At 37.0% G+C, this 16,061-nt stretch overlaps 2 protein-coding genes across 2 annotated transcripts in view; one reads left to right on the plus strand and one right to left on the minus strand.

Moving 5' to 3' along the window:
- The window catches only part of LOC136858582 (uncharacterized), a 78,008-nt gene extending 77,309 nt beyond the window's left edge, over positions 1-699 (plus strand). Inside the window, exon 3 of the mRNA XM_067138248.2 lies at positions 99-699. Coding sequence (XP_066994349.2) covers positions 99-143 — 45 coding nt within the window. The 3' untranslated portion in view covers positions 144-699. The remainder of the gene's footprint in view (positions 1-98) is intronic.
- LOC136858583 (leucine-rich repeat-containing protein 28) overlaps positions 1-16,061 on the minus strand; it is a 112,914-nt gene that overhangs the window by 32,344 nt on the left and 64,509 nt on the right. The window contains exon 3 of the mRNA XM_067138249.2: positions 13,054-13,393. Coding sequence (XP_066994350.2) covers positions 13,054-13,393 — 340 coding nt within the window. The remainder of the gene's footprint in view (positions 1-13,053; positions 13,394-16,061) is intronic.

Below are 16,061 nucleotides of genomic sequence, written 5' to 3' on the forward strand. Positions count from 1 at the left end.
GTATGCTGAACTGTATATCTTTAAAATGTTCAAGATTATTTAATAATCAACCACAGTGTGTGAGATACAGTCTAATACTTTTTTCTTTTTCTTTTTAGTGCAACAAACATGTTGGCTGCAGACATTCATCACCAGCTTTGTGAGGTGTATGGTGCTAATGCAATGTGGATGTGGATGAGGGAGCAGTTATTGTATTATTTGCAAATACATCATTTATTAATTATCTATGAGGTATGTTTTTTAAGTAAGGGAAAAAATGCGTAAGAGTTCAAAAGTGGCCATCAAAATGTTTATGATGAAGAATGCTCAGGTTGACCACCTGTGATCACAGAAGATTTGGAAACTGCAATTGACACGAAAATTTATGAGGACAGAAGATTCACGATAATCACTATTTCAATGGATTTTCCTCATGTGTCTAAGTCTCCGACGCGCAGTTCAATACAAAAGACAAAGGGAATTTTTCTTCTTCACGATAACGCAAGGCTTCACATTGCTGTCCAGACTCTTTCAGGTCGGTAGGTTTGAATCAACCATCATATAGCCTGATCTTGCTCCGAGTGATTTCCACCTTGTTTGGCAGCTGAAACGTCATCTTGGTGGGAAGCGCTTCAACGACAATGAAGTGGAAATGGTCGTGAACTCTTGGCTTTCAGAGCAGGCAGCAGACTTCTTTGAAGAGGGATTTCAAAACGTAATTTTAAGGTGTGACAAGTGCCTAAATAAACAAGGCAACTATATAGAAAAATAAACTTATGTAAAACCTAAAAATAAGTGTGGTTTGAAAATAAAATGTTTGAAAATGTTCATGATGAAGAATGCTCAGATCGACCATCTGTGATCACAGAAGATTTGGAAACTGCAATCAACATGAAAATTCATGAGGACAAAAGATTCATGATAATCACTCTTTCATTGGATTTTTCTCAAGTGTGTAGGTCTCCAATGTGCAGTTCAGAACAAAAATTATGGCATGCTGACAAAGGGAATTTTTCTTCTTCGTGATAACACAAGATAAAAAAGAATGGCCCTTAAATAAAAAACAGCCTTCATATGTGGATAGAGCTGCGGCATGTATCCTATATAGAAAGTAGAGCAATTCTTGTTAAGTAAGATTGTAGGGGAACGATCATTAGATGTCCTTTAAATGGGTAGATATTATTACTATGATACCCAGGATTCATCATCATCATCATCATCATCATCATCATCATTTTCCACCTCCAGTTTCCTGGCTGTGGTGAGACCCAGGATGAAAACATGAAATAATCACCCTACTCCACCTTTTTGCCTACTGTTAACATCTCCTCTCCACCCTCAGCATTTTACCTATTCCTCTGGAATCTCATTAGTCTATTATCTCACCTTGTATATTTCTTTCTCTCTAATAGATGGACTTTTGTGATATTCAAATCTATTGTGCACATGCTTTTCATTACGTAAATGCTCGGGTAAGAAAGCTAATTGGAGTGAAATATACGGTATTAATTTTTCTTTTTAATTTTGTGTGGCTATTTCTAGCCAAGTGCAGCCCTTGTAAGGCAAACCCTCCGATGAGAGTGGGCAGCATCTGCCATGTGTAGGTAACTGTGTTTTATTGTGGTGGATGGTAGTGTTATGTGTGGTGTGTGAGTTGCAGGGATATTGAGGACAGCACAAACACCCAGCCTCTGGGCCACTGGAATTTAACCAATGACGGTTAAAATCCCCAACCTGCCTGGGAATCGAACCCGGGACCCTCTGAACCGAAAGCCAGTATGCTGACCATTCAGCCAATGAGTCGGAGATATGGTATTTATAAGATACAGATAGAGAGCAGCACCTTGCCAGATTACCATGTGTGGATAGAGTACACATAAAAGAAAGATATGGCTACAAAATTTTCAAATGCAGCCTTCGTCAATGGAGGGCAGAATAAGAATGATTGAAAATGCACCCACTGCAGTACCTGAAAAATGGATCTTCCTTTCCTCATTCACACCCAGCACCATTCAATGACATTTAATGATTGTTTCATAGATAAAGTTTTGGCCTTTTGGCCTTAGGGATTCTGAAGTTGGATATTAACTGGTGCTCAAGTCTAGGGAAGAACTCGGCCTTAACATTAAATAATCAGATAACCACTCCTTATTTCTAGTCTCTTGTATTGCCTCTCTCTCCATTTCCTTTATGTCACAAAAGTATCTCCTTGCCAGCAATGACCACTATCTATGTACATATTTTCATTAGGTAAGTTGCTCTGGCTCTATATACAATCCTGGCCATTAAAATTGGAATTCCAGGTTGTGCGGGGGGGATATATTTAAAGGCTATGGGTTGGGGTATACTGCCATATCTGAAATACTTATTTCATTACTGTTAACATGAAGAAGCAATACCAAATGACCGAGCTCGATAGCTGCAGTTGCTTAAGTGTGGCCAGTATCCAGTATTCAGGAGATAGTGCATCGAACCCCCACTGTCGGCAGCCCTGAAGATGGTTTTCCGTAGTTTCTCATTCTCACACCAGGCAAATGCTGGGGCTGTACCTTAATTAAGGCCACAGCCGCTTCCTTCCCTGTCCTGGCCCTTTCCTGTCCCATCATCGTCATAAGACCTATCTGTGTCGGTGCGACATACAGCCAATAGCGAAATATACCAATTGAGTGGGGAGTTGCAATAGTAGCCACAGGGTGCAAAGAAAAAGGTGACAAGCATAAAGTGGATAATTTCAGGCCAGTCACCTTGCCATGCATTGTTTGTAAGCTCTGGGAAAGCATTCTTTCTGATTATACAGTATTAGACATATTTGTTAAATTATTAACTGGTTTGATAGAAGGCAGTTCAGGTTTAGGAAAGGTTATTCCAGTGAAGCTCAACTTATAGGATTCCATCAAGATATAGCAGATATTTTAGATTCAGGAGGTCAAATAGACTGTATTGCTATTAACCTATCCAAGGCTTTTCATGGCATAGACCCTGGGAGATTACTTATGAAAATAAGAGCTATTGGACTAGACAAAAGAATGGTTTGATGGGTAGCTACATTTCTAGAAAATAGAATTCAGAGAATTAGAGTAGGTGAAGCATTATCTGATCCTATAATGAATAAGAGGGAGTCCTGCAGGGAAGTATTATTGGATCTTGTATGTTGTTTATATATAGTAAACTAGCAAGATACCCGTGCTTCGCTACGGTAATATAGACCACTGAAATTTATAATTGAATGCTTATTGTTTTAGATATATAATCTGCCGAAATTCGCGATCTGGCTCGTTTTCTGCGAGAATCCACCAAAATTCCCGATCTGACTCGTTTTCTATTTGATTACGGCACGTTTCCTTCCATTTTTCAATCGTCCTTTCCAGCAATCGATTTCGTACTTCCCGGGCTAAGGTCAGGTATTCCTCCCGGTCGGTTGGGTCCGTAAATCTTTGCCATCTTTTCCTATAATCATTTTTAATATGGATAAAATCCTTCAGGAGATCCGGCGTGGTGTCATATTGGGTGCCTTGGCGGCACTGAACCCGCGGCCGGACTGCATTCTTAGTCATTACCCGTCCAGGAGCCGTTTCCAGCGCGGTTCGCACATTTGACGACGGTCCGGAACATTATTATTATTATTATTATTATTATTATTATTATTATGTGTTGCTGGAATGGCTGATGACAGGGAAAACCGGAGTATCTGGAGAAAAACCTGTCCCGACTCCGTTTTGTCCAGCACGAATGTCACCTGGAGTGACCGGGATTTGAACCACGGAACCCAGCTGTGAGAGGCCGGCGCGCTGCCGCCGGAGCAACGGAGGATCCTTATAAGTACATTAAGAACAGTAAAATCAATTGGTCTCACCTCCTTCTACACCCCACCGCCGTTAAGTTTATTTACCGCCACCCCCCCCCCAAAAAAAAAAATTAAAAGAAGGCTTGTTTCTTTATGTTTAAAGGAGGTTCCACACACCAATGTTCACGTCTATTACCTTCAGTTTTGAGATATAAGTATCCCCATAAAAGTAATTTACTTTTTTCACTTCATTTCACACTACTCCCCCCCCCCCCGCCCCCAAATTAATTTTCCCGCAAAAAATACTTGTTTCTTTAATAGTAAAGGATCTTCTAAATACCAATTATCACGACTCCAACTTCCTCAGTTTTTGATTTATGTGTCCTCATGAAAGGAATTCAACTGCTTTACACTCCCGCCCTCCAAGGTGGTTCCCCCCCCCCCCCCTTCCAAAACGCGTTTTTCTTTGTTTTTAAAGGAGATCCAAATACGAATTTTCACATCTGTAACAACTTTAGTTTTTATTAGATGTATGTATTCTCATACAATTAAGTCAATTAATTTTTCAATTCTTTCACCCCCCCCCCCCACTTCATTGGATTTTCCGAGAATAAGTGTTTCTTTACTTTTAAAGCAGATTGCAAATATCAAATTTCACGTCTGTAACATCTTCATTTTTGAGATATCAGTAACCTAATTAAAAGAATTCAACACCATTTTCAGTCACTTTTACCCCTCCACCCAAGTGGTATTTCCGAAAACTAAAACTATACGTTTCTTTATGTTTAATAGAGATAAAAAATACCATTTTTCACTTCTGTAACATGTTAAGTTTTTTTAGATATACTGTAAAAATTCTCATTTTAAAATTTCACCGATTTTGAGTTCCCCTTAAGTGGAGTTTTCAAAAAACAAATCACCTATGTTTCTTTACATTTACAGGAGATTCCAAACACCCACTTTTTATGTCTGTAACATTTTACGTTTCCAAGATATTCTGTATATACAGTTTTTCAAAAAATTCACCCCAATTTGTCACTCGTGTTTAACCGCCATTCATTGGATTTTCCAAAAACTAAAAACTACGTGTTTCTTTATTTTTAAAGGAGATCCCGTATACAAATTTTCAGTTCTGTAATATCTTTTGCTTCTGAGTCCGACTCGTTGGCTGAGGGTCCCGGGTTCGATTCCCGGCCGGGTCGAGGATTTTAACCTTAATTGGTTAATTCCAACGGCACGGGGGCTGGGTGTATGTGTTGTCTTCATCATCACTTCATCCTCATCACGACGCGTAGGTCGCCTACGGGCGTCAAATAGAAAGACCTGCACCTGGCGAGCAGAACCCGTCCTGGGATATCCCGGCACTAAAAGCCATACGACATTTCATTTCATTTCGTTTCTGAGATATATGTATCCTCATTAAAGGCATTCAACCCATTTTTCACCCTTTGACACCCCTCCTATTGGGATTTACAGGAAACAAAAAAAAATACGTGTTCCTTTATTTTTAGAGGAGATTCTAACTACCAATTTTTACATTTGTAAATTTTAAAGTTTTAAGATGTAGACACACTCATTTTAAAAATTCATCCCCCCTTTTCACCCCCCAATATTTAGATTTTCCAAAAACGAAGAAATACGTGTTTCTTTACTTTTAAAGTAGATCCAAAATACCAATTTTCAGGTCTGTAATATCTTCAGGTTCTGAAATATAAGTAGCCTCATTAAAGGCATTCAATCCATTATTCACCCTTTTACACCCTTCCTATTGGGATTTTCCGAAAACAAAAGAATACGTGTTTCTTTATTTTTAAAGGAGATTCTAAATAGCAATTTTCTTCTATAAACTTTAAAAGTTTTGAGATGTAGATACACTCATTTTAAAAAATCACCCCATTTTCACCCCCCCTCCATTAATTGGATTTTCCAAAAACAAAAAAATACGTGCTTCTTTATTTTTAAAGGAGATCCCAAACACCAATTTTCAGGTCTGTAATATCTTCAGGTTCTGAAATATAAGTAGACTCATGAAAGGCATTCAACCCCTTTTTCACCCCTGTACACTCCTCCTATTGCGATTTTTCGAAAACAAAAAATACGTGTTTCTTTATTTTTAATGAAGATTCTAAATACCAATTTTTACATCTGCAAACTTAAAAGTTTGGAGATATAGATTCACTCATTTTAAAAATTCACCCCTTTTCACCCTCCCATTAATTGGATTTTCCAAAAACAAAAAAATACGTGTTTCTTTATTTTTAAAAGAGATCAAAAGTACCAATTTTCAGGTCTGTAATACCTTCAGTTTCTGAGATATAAGTACCAGTATCCTGATTAAAGGCATTCAACCCGTTTTTCACCCTTTTTCACCCCACCTATTGGGATTTTCTGAAAACAAAAAAATACGTATTTCCTTATTTTTAAAGAAGATTCTAAATACCAATTTTTACATCTGTAAACTTTTAAAATTTTGAGATATAGATACACTAATTTTAAAATTTCACCCCCCTTTTCACCCCCTTAGCGACGGAATATCCAAAAATCCTCTCTTAGTGAGCACCTACATCTTAATATGAATATATCTCCAAAATTTCATTTCTTTATGTCCAGTAGTTTTGGCTCGGCGATGATGAATCAGTCAGTCAGTCAGGACAAGTTATTTTATATATATAGATGATATGAGTAAAGAACTGGAATCACAGTCTTTGAGGATGATGTTATACTGTATACAGTAGTAAATGAGTTTCAGGATTGTGAGAGACTGCAGGGGGACTTAAACAATATTATGGAATGGACAGCAGACAATGGTATGAATATAAATGGGATGAAAAGTCAAGTTGTAAGTTTCACCAAGAGGAAAAATCCTCTCAGTTTTAATTATTGTGTTGATGGGGTGATATTACCTCCTGGGGAACACTGTAAGTACCTAGGTGTTAATATAAAGAGTGATCCTCGTTGAGGTATCATACTAACAAGGTTGTTAAGAAAAGTTACAGATCTCTTCACATGTTTATGAATATGGTTACCATATTCTGTTTTCCACAAACCAGGACGCTTTGAATTCTCAAATGTAAGGACAAGTGTTATTAATCACCATCATTACATTATCATCTGTTGAAATATTTAATTTTAAATAAACACTCTTAACTAATACCAAAGATTATCCACCGAGTACCAGTTTCTGGAAGAAAAACAAACTTCGTAACTAAGTAGTCGTTTTCGGATATTTTAAAATTGATGAGAATTTGTTTAGAATTTGTTTACTTTTCTTGACATAGACTTTTTCCCAGATCCTCAATTCCGAAGGCTGGTGAATGTTTAATTAAGTCTACAGCTTTAGGAAATGGTCCAGAGGTAAAACATGTGGCAACAGCTCAGTTTAACGTTAAGAATTTCATACTTAGGTTCCGTATTGAAACAAGATTTACATCAAAGAAAGGACAATAAGTTCCACCTTTTCAATACTATATATTGTGTGAAAGTTTTACATATCAGTTAAAACATCACAACTTTTGTACATTCGGTACCGGTTTCGACAGATTCTCTGTCATCATCAGCCAAGAATAATTAAACAAAGACAAGTATAGATGACTCTTATGGTGTGATTACAATGGTGGATTAAAAATATACATTATATGATTAAAATAGTATATACATATATAACTTGAAGGTCAGTAAAATGGGAATAGTCATATTTCTATAAGGTGTACACCTTAATATTTCTAATTAAAAGGATAACTTGTTGAAAGAAATTTTGTTTTTGTAATATATAGTTATAGTGAAATTTGATTGTAGGCTTAAATCTGTAATATTTCAACTTTTTGACCAGTCGATTCTTGTGTAGCCATGTTTGACACATTAAAAAGGTAAACAAACATTTAGTCAAATGGTGTTCCACATAAAATATGAACAATAAAATTCGATTGGAGCTTCAACTTGGACTTAAGAAAGGAAGAATTATATTAAAATGTTCAATACGAGCAGAAATAGATGAGTTAATTTTCAATTATTCTCAAACTCAGCTACTTTGTGAAAATTATGAATCCGAATATTCTATTCGTTGCAGTGTTTGAATATTTTGACCCCTTTATCTTCCAGTAGCCCAAAACCTGGCTTTGAGTTAACATCTTGCTGTTTAATAAATCTCTTAATCTAAAATACCTCATTAAATAAGTCATCAATGTTTATTCTACACTCTGACTGTCCCACTTTAGTGTTAATTAGTTCTGTTGTTTTCTCAACTTCAGACCACTTAATTTCAGTTTGGTTTATCCAGCTGAAGGATTCCACTTCATGTAAGTTTCCTTCCCACAATTCAGTTTACTCAATGCATCTTGAATAAAATGCAACCATTTATTCTTTATACTTGCATTTTCTTTTTGGTATGAAGTACTGTAATTCTCTTTTCTGTCTTCTAGGCTTTGCTTCAGGCATTTGAGTTCGTAGGCCACTTCTGTTGTAGTGATGTTAGTCTTCTCCATTCTGAGAATTGCCTGATTAAATAAACGCATCTGTCCACAAACAAACTGCAAGTACACTTCTGCACATTCATTCTCACAGAACTTATTAATTACTGTTTGCAGAAGTAGGTTTTAAGTACTTAAACATCTGGATGATCCTTGCTAAGGCAGGAAGAAGGGAAAGAAACCAAGTGTTCCCATGCTATAAGATTTCAACTCCATGACACGCACTGTGTATGTGTGAAAGTACTTGAATATTTTCACTGCAAGAACTTCACCATCTATAGGAAGAACATTCACTCCTCTTTGAAGACAATTGAGCACTATATGGGCATTACAGCCAATATCCAAAAGTTCTCCATCAAATTCATTATTCAACTGATGATACTTTTTTTTTTTTTTCCACCTCTTCTTTTCACTCACCCAACGTTTGTGTTGCAGTTATCTGCACAGAAACCTATAACTTTCTGCTCAAGTTCATACTTTTTGATGACAGATACTAAAAGTTGCTTAATATATCTGATGTTTCCCTTGGAATTTATGAAATGTCTAAAAGTTTTACTTTCACTCCCTCTGTAGGTAAGAAATACCTCACTAACACTGATAACATTTTTATCTCCTGCATATTAGAGGTATCAATGGACACAGTTACAAAAGAGGCTTCTATTAAATCTTTCTTGACTTTGTCAACTGATAAAGGAGCTAAAGCTGCACATATTACTGATTCTCATTTCGTACATGCAATACTAAATGTTACATCAAACAGCTAAGAAATTAGTTTTGAACCACAGTCAGCTGATTTGAAACTGAAACCATGAGAGGCTGTGTGGTAAGCAAAAGTTGCTTTTTTAGCAGCCATTACAAGTTCCTTGTTCTGAGGTTCCGTGCTCTTGAAATACAAGGTGATATTCGAATTAGATGCTTCTGATACAGCAGATTTTTGCTTTGCATTCCACACATGGTCTACGATATCAGATCGACTTCCATGTGTCACAGAAAAATACACTGCCATAGTGTGAACACATAACACAGTCTTTCAAAAACGGATATTCTTTCTGAAGCTCATCTGTAAACTTACAACTCCGCTTTTGGCATTTTGGAAAGTAAGTAGAAACACTAGCACAAGAGAAAGACAACATTCACTAATCAACAAAGAAAACAAGAGCCAAGTGGCGAGTTACTTGCGTCATTACATTCATTATATTTTCCTGTAGCTAAATGACGTATATGGCATTAAGAATCACTGCCTTCTTGATCATTAGTAGTGCACATGGAACAACAAATTGAGCTGCTTTTCTTTGGAAAAAATCCGAAGGAAAGCAGCTCAATTTGTTCTGGGTGATTTCCGACAAAAGAGTAACGTTACAAAAATGTTGCACAGTTTGGGCTGGGAAGACTTGGGAGAAAGGAGATGAGCTGCTCAACTAAGTGGTATGTTCCAAGCTGTCAGTGGAGAGATGGTGTGGAATAATAATAATAATTTTCTGTGGCTATTTCTAGCCGAGTGCAGCCCTTGTAAGGCAGACCCTCCGATGAGGGTGGGCGGCATCTGCCATGTGTAGGTAACTGCGTGTTATTGTGGTGGAGGATAGTACTATGTGTGGTGTGTGAGTTGCGGGGATGTTGGGGACAACACAAACACCCAGCCCCTGAGCCATTGGAATTAACCAATGAAGGTTAAAAATCGCTGTCCCGGCCGGGAATCGAACCCAGGACCCTCTCAACCGAAGGCCAGTACACTGACCATTCAGCCAACGAGTCAGACATGGCGTGGAATGACATCAGTAGATGAATAAGTTTAAGTGGTGTCTTTAAAAGTAGGAAAGATCACAATATGAAGATAAAGCTGGAACTCAAGAGGACAAATTGGGGCAAATATTCATTTATAGGAAGGGGAGTTAGGGATTGGAATAACCTACCAAGGGAGATGTTCAATAAATTTCCAATTTCTTTGCAATCATTAGGGAAGGGCAGAGTAGCAGGAGGGCTCCCGAACAGTAAATGCTATGTATTCTATAGACATGGAGAGACTAAGATCATCTGAAAATGCTACCAAGTACATCATGAACTGTGGAAGAAACAGGAGAGCAACCAAGAAGAAGCTTCTTGATGAACTGCAAGAGGATGCTGATAATCCCAGCTATGCACCAGGCATGCATTGATGTTGAAACTTTGGAGGTGATTTCCCACAAATTTACTTTTTTCCTGCAAAAGGAACATTATCTCGAAAACTATTACAGATATCACTATGAAATTTTCAGTACTCCTTTGTAAGAGTATGCCATATATTCTGAAGCAATATAAACAAACATATTGCAAAATTTCTGAGGTGGGTTTAAAGAAATTCATGAGAATATTAGCAAACAATTTTGCATTATTAAAAAATATATTTTTTTTCCAAAAAATGGTCTTTATTTTAATGATCTTAGCATCAGTACACAGTTGATATACCTGTTTATAATATATACAAATTTCAAGTGTCTGTGTCAAACAGTTGCTGAGAAAATGTTCCTTAAAGGTGATGTATTTTAACATTGTGAAGATAGGGCTTTCCTAGCCTAGGAAAACAACAGATAGTGAATCTGCCACCTGGGTGACTGCCCTAAATGCAGATCAGTAGGGATTGATTGAACACAAAATCATATAGATTTTAGCTGGTCACTTTTAAAGGTGAATATGTTATGAAAATACATCAACATCACAAGATCACTTACAAAGAATGAAACAGTGTGAATTATTTTCAAGCAGCAGTTTCCATAAAAACCAGGACAAAACTATGAACTGGGTGAAACACTGGGGCAGAGCTTCAAAACCGGTATGGCCCCAGCTAAACTGGGGCATATGGTAACCCTAGTTATGACAGTATTTAGAGGTTGTAGTAAGGATGTAAACGAGAGGGCGTATAAGTCTCTGGTAAGACAGCAGTTACCGAGCTCGATAGCTGTAGTCGCTTAAGTGCGGCCAGTATCAAGTATTCGGGAGATAGTGGGTTCGAACCCCACTGTTGGCAGCCCTGAAGATGGTTTTCTGTAGTTTCCCATTTTCACACTAGGCGAATGCTGGGACTGTACCTTAATTAAGGCCATGGCCGCTTCCGTCCCACTCCTAGCCCTTTCCTGTCTCATCATCACCATAAGACCTATCTGTGTTGATGCAACGTAAAGCAACTCATAAAAAAAAAAAAAATTTAAAAAAAGACAGCAGTTAGAGTATGGCTCCAGTGTATGGGACCCTCACCAGGACTACTTGATACTGGAAAAAAAATCAAAGGAGAGCAGCATGATTTGTTCCGGGTGATTTCCAACAAAGAAGTAGCATTACGAAAATGTTGCAAACTTTGGGCTGGGAAGACTTGGGAGTAAGGAGATGAGATGCTCAACTATGTGGTTTATTTTGAGCTATCAATGGCGAGTTGGCATGGAATGACACAAGTAGACGAATAAGCTTGAGTGGAGTTTTTAAAAATAGGAGAGATCTTAATATGAAGACAAAGTTGGAACTGAAGAGGAAAAATTGGGGCAAATATTCATTTATAGGATGAGGAGTAAGGGAATTGGAATAAATTATCAAGGGAAATGTTCGATAACTGTCCAAGTTTAAGAAAAAGCTAGGTAAACAATAGATAGGGAGTCTGCCACCTGGGCAACAGCCCCAAGTGGAACATGATGTTTGTGGTTAAAAGTCAATATTAATAATGTTTGACTTTATTTCTAAAAGTTGACATCTGCTTTGTTATTGGGGATGTTAATCCATCTTTAAAATCCTTTGAATTAGTTCCAAAAATAATATTATAGCGTTAATTAAATATTGTTGAGTTGAAAAAAATGGTTAAAATAACATTTTTCCATATGCCTGGTATGCTTTGATTTTACATGCTTGTTGATAATTTATCAACATATCAATGTTCCACAAGGGTGTTTTGAAGACCATCCATTAACAAGGTCTCATAAACTTCAGTGGCACATTTGACTATACTGTAGTCTTAAAGACTAAATCATCATCAAGACTATGATATGTTATTTAAGTAATGTTTTAGGGTATTTTAATACATTTGTGTATCTTTGCTGTTTGAGATTGTTTATGGCTACAGTTGTCTCTAAGAGATGAACCATGTACCATCAATCCATTAATGTTGTTATTCTGAAAGGAATAAAATAAACATAGTATTGTAAAGGTGGAATTTCCTCAAAGAACCATAATACTTGCATTAGACAATACAGGCTTTAACATGAATTTCATTTCATGTAATATGCTAAAAGTTTGTTCTAAAATACAATTTTCCATGAATTTACTTTCAGAATTTGATATCAGCAATTTTAAATGTTAAATATCTCTTAAACACATTGCTGAATCTACTTCTGGCTTTATTTTTTTATGTTTATGTTAAATTTTGTAACAAAAATGACATAAAACCTCCTGAATTTTGCTGTCACGATGGATTTTAACATTCTCAATAATTTAAAAAATGCAGATGTCGACTTTTGGAACTAGGCGCCTCAAATGAACATTCATGGACGGACGGACAGACAGACAGACAGACAGACAGACAGACAGAATGATAAAAATTATACCACTGAAGTCTAAAAGTAATATAATTATAAATCTACAATGAACTGATAAAAAACAAGGGAATTTGACTGAAGGGCTGCCATGTTAACCTGGCCCTAAAATGAGTTAGAAGAAAATAGACTAGATTTGGGGAAGCAGTCCCTCTGTATTTCTGCCTATGAACAATATTTGCAGGGAAAAATCATAAGATAACAGACTACGTTATTTAGAAATAAATTCTTTGAGTACTGGGCTAAAGTAACACAGTAGAACATTTCTTACCCAAAGCAGTTGAGGTACCAGTGGTCAGCGTTGCTACCATTTCTTGATGTTATTTGGCAACCCAGGGGAAATGGTAGATAATTAAGACATGGATTTTCATTAAAGTTCAAGTGAATTTCAGTAGTAAATGGCAGTGCTGGCAGATATATCAACTGGTTACCACTTACAGATAGAGAGTTCAGTCTTGGTAAGTATACAATTTGTGATGGTAGGCACAATAGATTGTTTCGATCTAAACATAAATCTTCTAAACTTTGGCACTGGCAAAGTGATTCTGGTAATATCTGTAGAGAATTTCCCGCTAAGTGTAAAGTTTGTAGTGAAGTAAGTTTTTGTATATCTAGAAAAAAGAAAAGAATCATGCATCATATAATTAATAGTCTTATAATAAAATATACCGTACATACATTTATGAATATCATAATGAACAAGTAAGAAAAATAGCTGTGGTATTCATTTATAGAAAGAGGAATTAGGGATTGCAATCATTTAGCATGGGAAATATTTGATAAATGTCCAACTTCTTTGAAAGCATTAAAAAAAAGGTAAGTAATTGATAGGGAATCTACCACTTGGGCAACAGCGTTTAATGCAGATCAGTGGTGAATGATAGCCTGATTAGACAGTGTTAGAAATGAACAACTTAATAATGTGATGATGATGATAATAATAATAATAATAATAACAATAACAATAATAATAATAATAATCATCATCATCATCATCATCATACATCCTCAGCTACCAAATTATCAGATCTTCTGAAGTGGTGCTATCTGGGCATCCTGCCTACCTATTTCAATATTCTGATTATGCTGTTGTCTAACATTGAAAGCAAAATTCTACTGGATGGATACTGAAGTGTTCTTGTGGTCATCTCGTGTGTTCTCTTATAGAAATTTATTCATCTACTAGGAGTAAATGTTGGGTTACATTAACCCTCCTCCCCCACCCTATTGTAAGTGATGGTATCAAGGAGGTGTGCAGGAAATTGTACTCCGCGTCCTGACCTGGAGAGCTTCCATACAGTTGTTATCAGTATGAGGTTCCTTGGTACGTGTGGTTTGCTGAAGATCAGTAGTAGTATGAAAGTTTTCTCCTAATAGGAAAGTTGGTTTCAGCTGGTCCACAGAGATGTGTTTATTTGACCCACCAACATCCACATTAAAGAATTTGTTGGTTCGACTCTTCACAGGAAAGGGACTATCATACATTAGTTGGAATTTAGATGATGAAGTTTCATAGTATATGAAGACATGGGAGCAGTTGGCAAGAGGTTTTAACACATAGACATGGATGTCTGTCTTGGTTTTAGTCCTCTTACAATCTCGTGGATGCATGTAACTTCAAAGCTTTTCAGTCTGTTGAACACTAATTATCTGTCATTAGGTACTAGAAAATTTCTGACTGGAGATTTTGTATGCTGATGAATTTTTGGTCATTGGCAGTTTGTGCATGCCCAGGTCCACTGTTGGTAGTCTTTCCTCATATTGGGCCAGATGGATTTTTCAGTGACCATTTTGGTGGTCACTCTCATTCCTTGATGTGGAAGATGATGAACAGATGAAAAGGCCACTTGTCAGATGTTGCATGAGATGTTCAGACATATGTGCTCCATGGATATGTAACAGCACAGTTGCTTTCCAGAAGTTGGCAGACTAAGTGTAACCATTTTCAATCCTGAATTCTGCATCAGTGACTCAAGGTCTTTGTCACCTTGGATGCCTGATGTGTTGTGTTTGAGTCATCAGTCCATAGACTGGTTTGATGCAGCTCTCCATGCCACCCTATCCTGTGCTAACCTTTTCATTTCTACGTAACTATTGCATCCTACATCTGCTCTAATCTGTTTGTCATATTCATATCTTGGTCCACCCCTACCGTTCTTACCACCTACACTTCCTTCAAAAACCAACTGAACAAGTCCTGGGTGTCTTAAGATGTGTCCTATCATTCTATCTCTTCTTCTCGTCAAATTTAGCCAAATCGATCTCCTCTCACCAATTCGATTCAGTATCTCTTCATTCGTGATTCGATCTACCCATCTCACCTTCAGCATTCTTCTGTAACACCACATTTCAAAAGCTTCTATTCTCTTTCTTTCTGAGCTAGTTATCGTCCATGTTTCACTTCCATACAATGCCACGCTCTACACGAAAGTCTTCAAAAACATCTTTCTAATTCCGATATCAATGTTTGAAGTGAGCAAATTTCTTTTCTTAAGAAAGCTCTTCCTTGCTTGTGCTAGTCTGCATTTTATGTCCTCCTTACTTCTGCCATCGTTAGTTACTTTACTACCCAAGTAACAATATTCATCTACTTCCTTTAAGACTTCGTTTCCTAATCTAATATTTCCTACATCACCTGCCTTCGTTCGACTGCACTCCATTACTTTTGTTTTGGACTTATTAATTTTCATCTTGTACTCCTTACCCAAGACTTCATCCATACCATTCAGCAACTTCTCGAGATCTTCTGCAGTCTCAGATAAAATAACAATATCATCGCAAATCTCAAGGTTTTGATTTCCTCTCCTTGGACTGTGATTCCCTTTCCAAATTTCTCTTTGATTTCCTTTAGTGCCTGTTCTATGTAAACATTGAAAAGGAGAGGGGACAAACTGCAGCCTTGCCTCACTCCTTTCTGGATTGCTGCTTCTTTTTCAAAGCCCTCGATTCTTATCACTACAGACTGATTTTTATACAGGTTGTAGATAATTCTTCGTTCTCGGTATCTGATCCCTATCATCCTCAGAATCATAAATAGCTTGTTCCAATCAACATTATTGAATGCCTTTTCCAGATCTATGAATGCCATGTACGTGGGCTTGTCCTTCTTGATTCGATCCTCTAAGATCAGACGTAAAGTCAGGATTGCTTCACGTGTTCCTACATTTCTTCTGAAGCCAAATTGATCTTCTCCCAACTCAGCTTCAACTTGTTTTTCCATTCTTCTGTAAATAATACGTGTTAAAATTTTGCAGGCTTATGGTGGCTAAATACGATAGG

The sequence above is a fragment of the Anabrus simplex genome, chromosome 1 (genome assembly GCF_040414725.1).
Source record: "Anabrus simplex isolate iqAnaSimp1 chromosome 1, ASM4041472v1, whole genome shotgun sequence".
In the NCBI taxonomy this organism is placed as follows: Eukaryota; Metazoa; Arthropoda; class Insecta; order Orthoptera; family Tettigoniidae; genus Anabrus; species Anabrus simplex.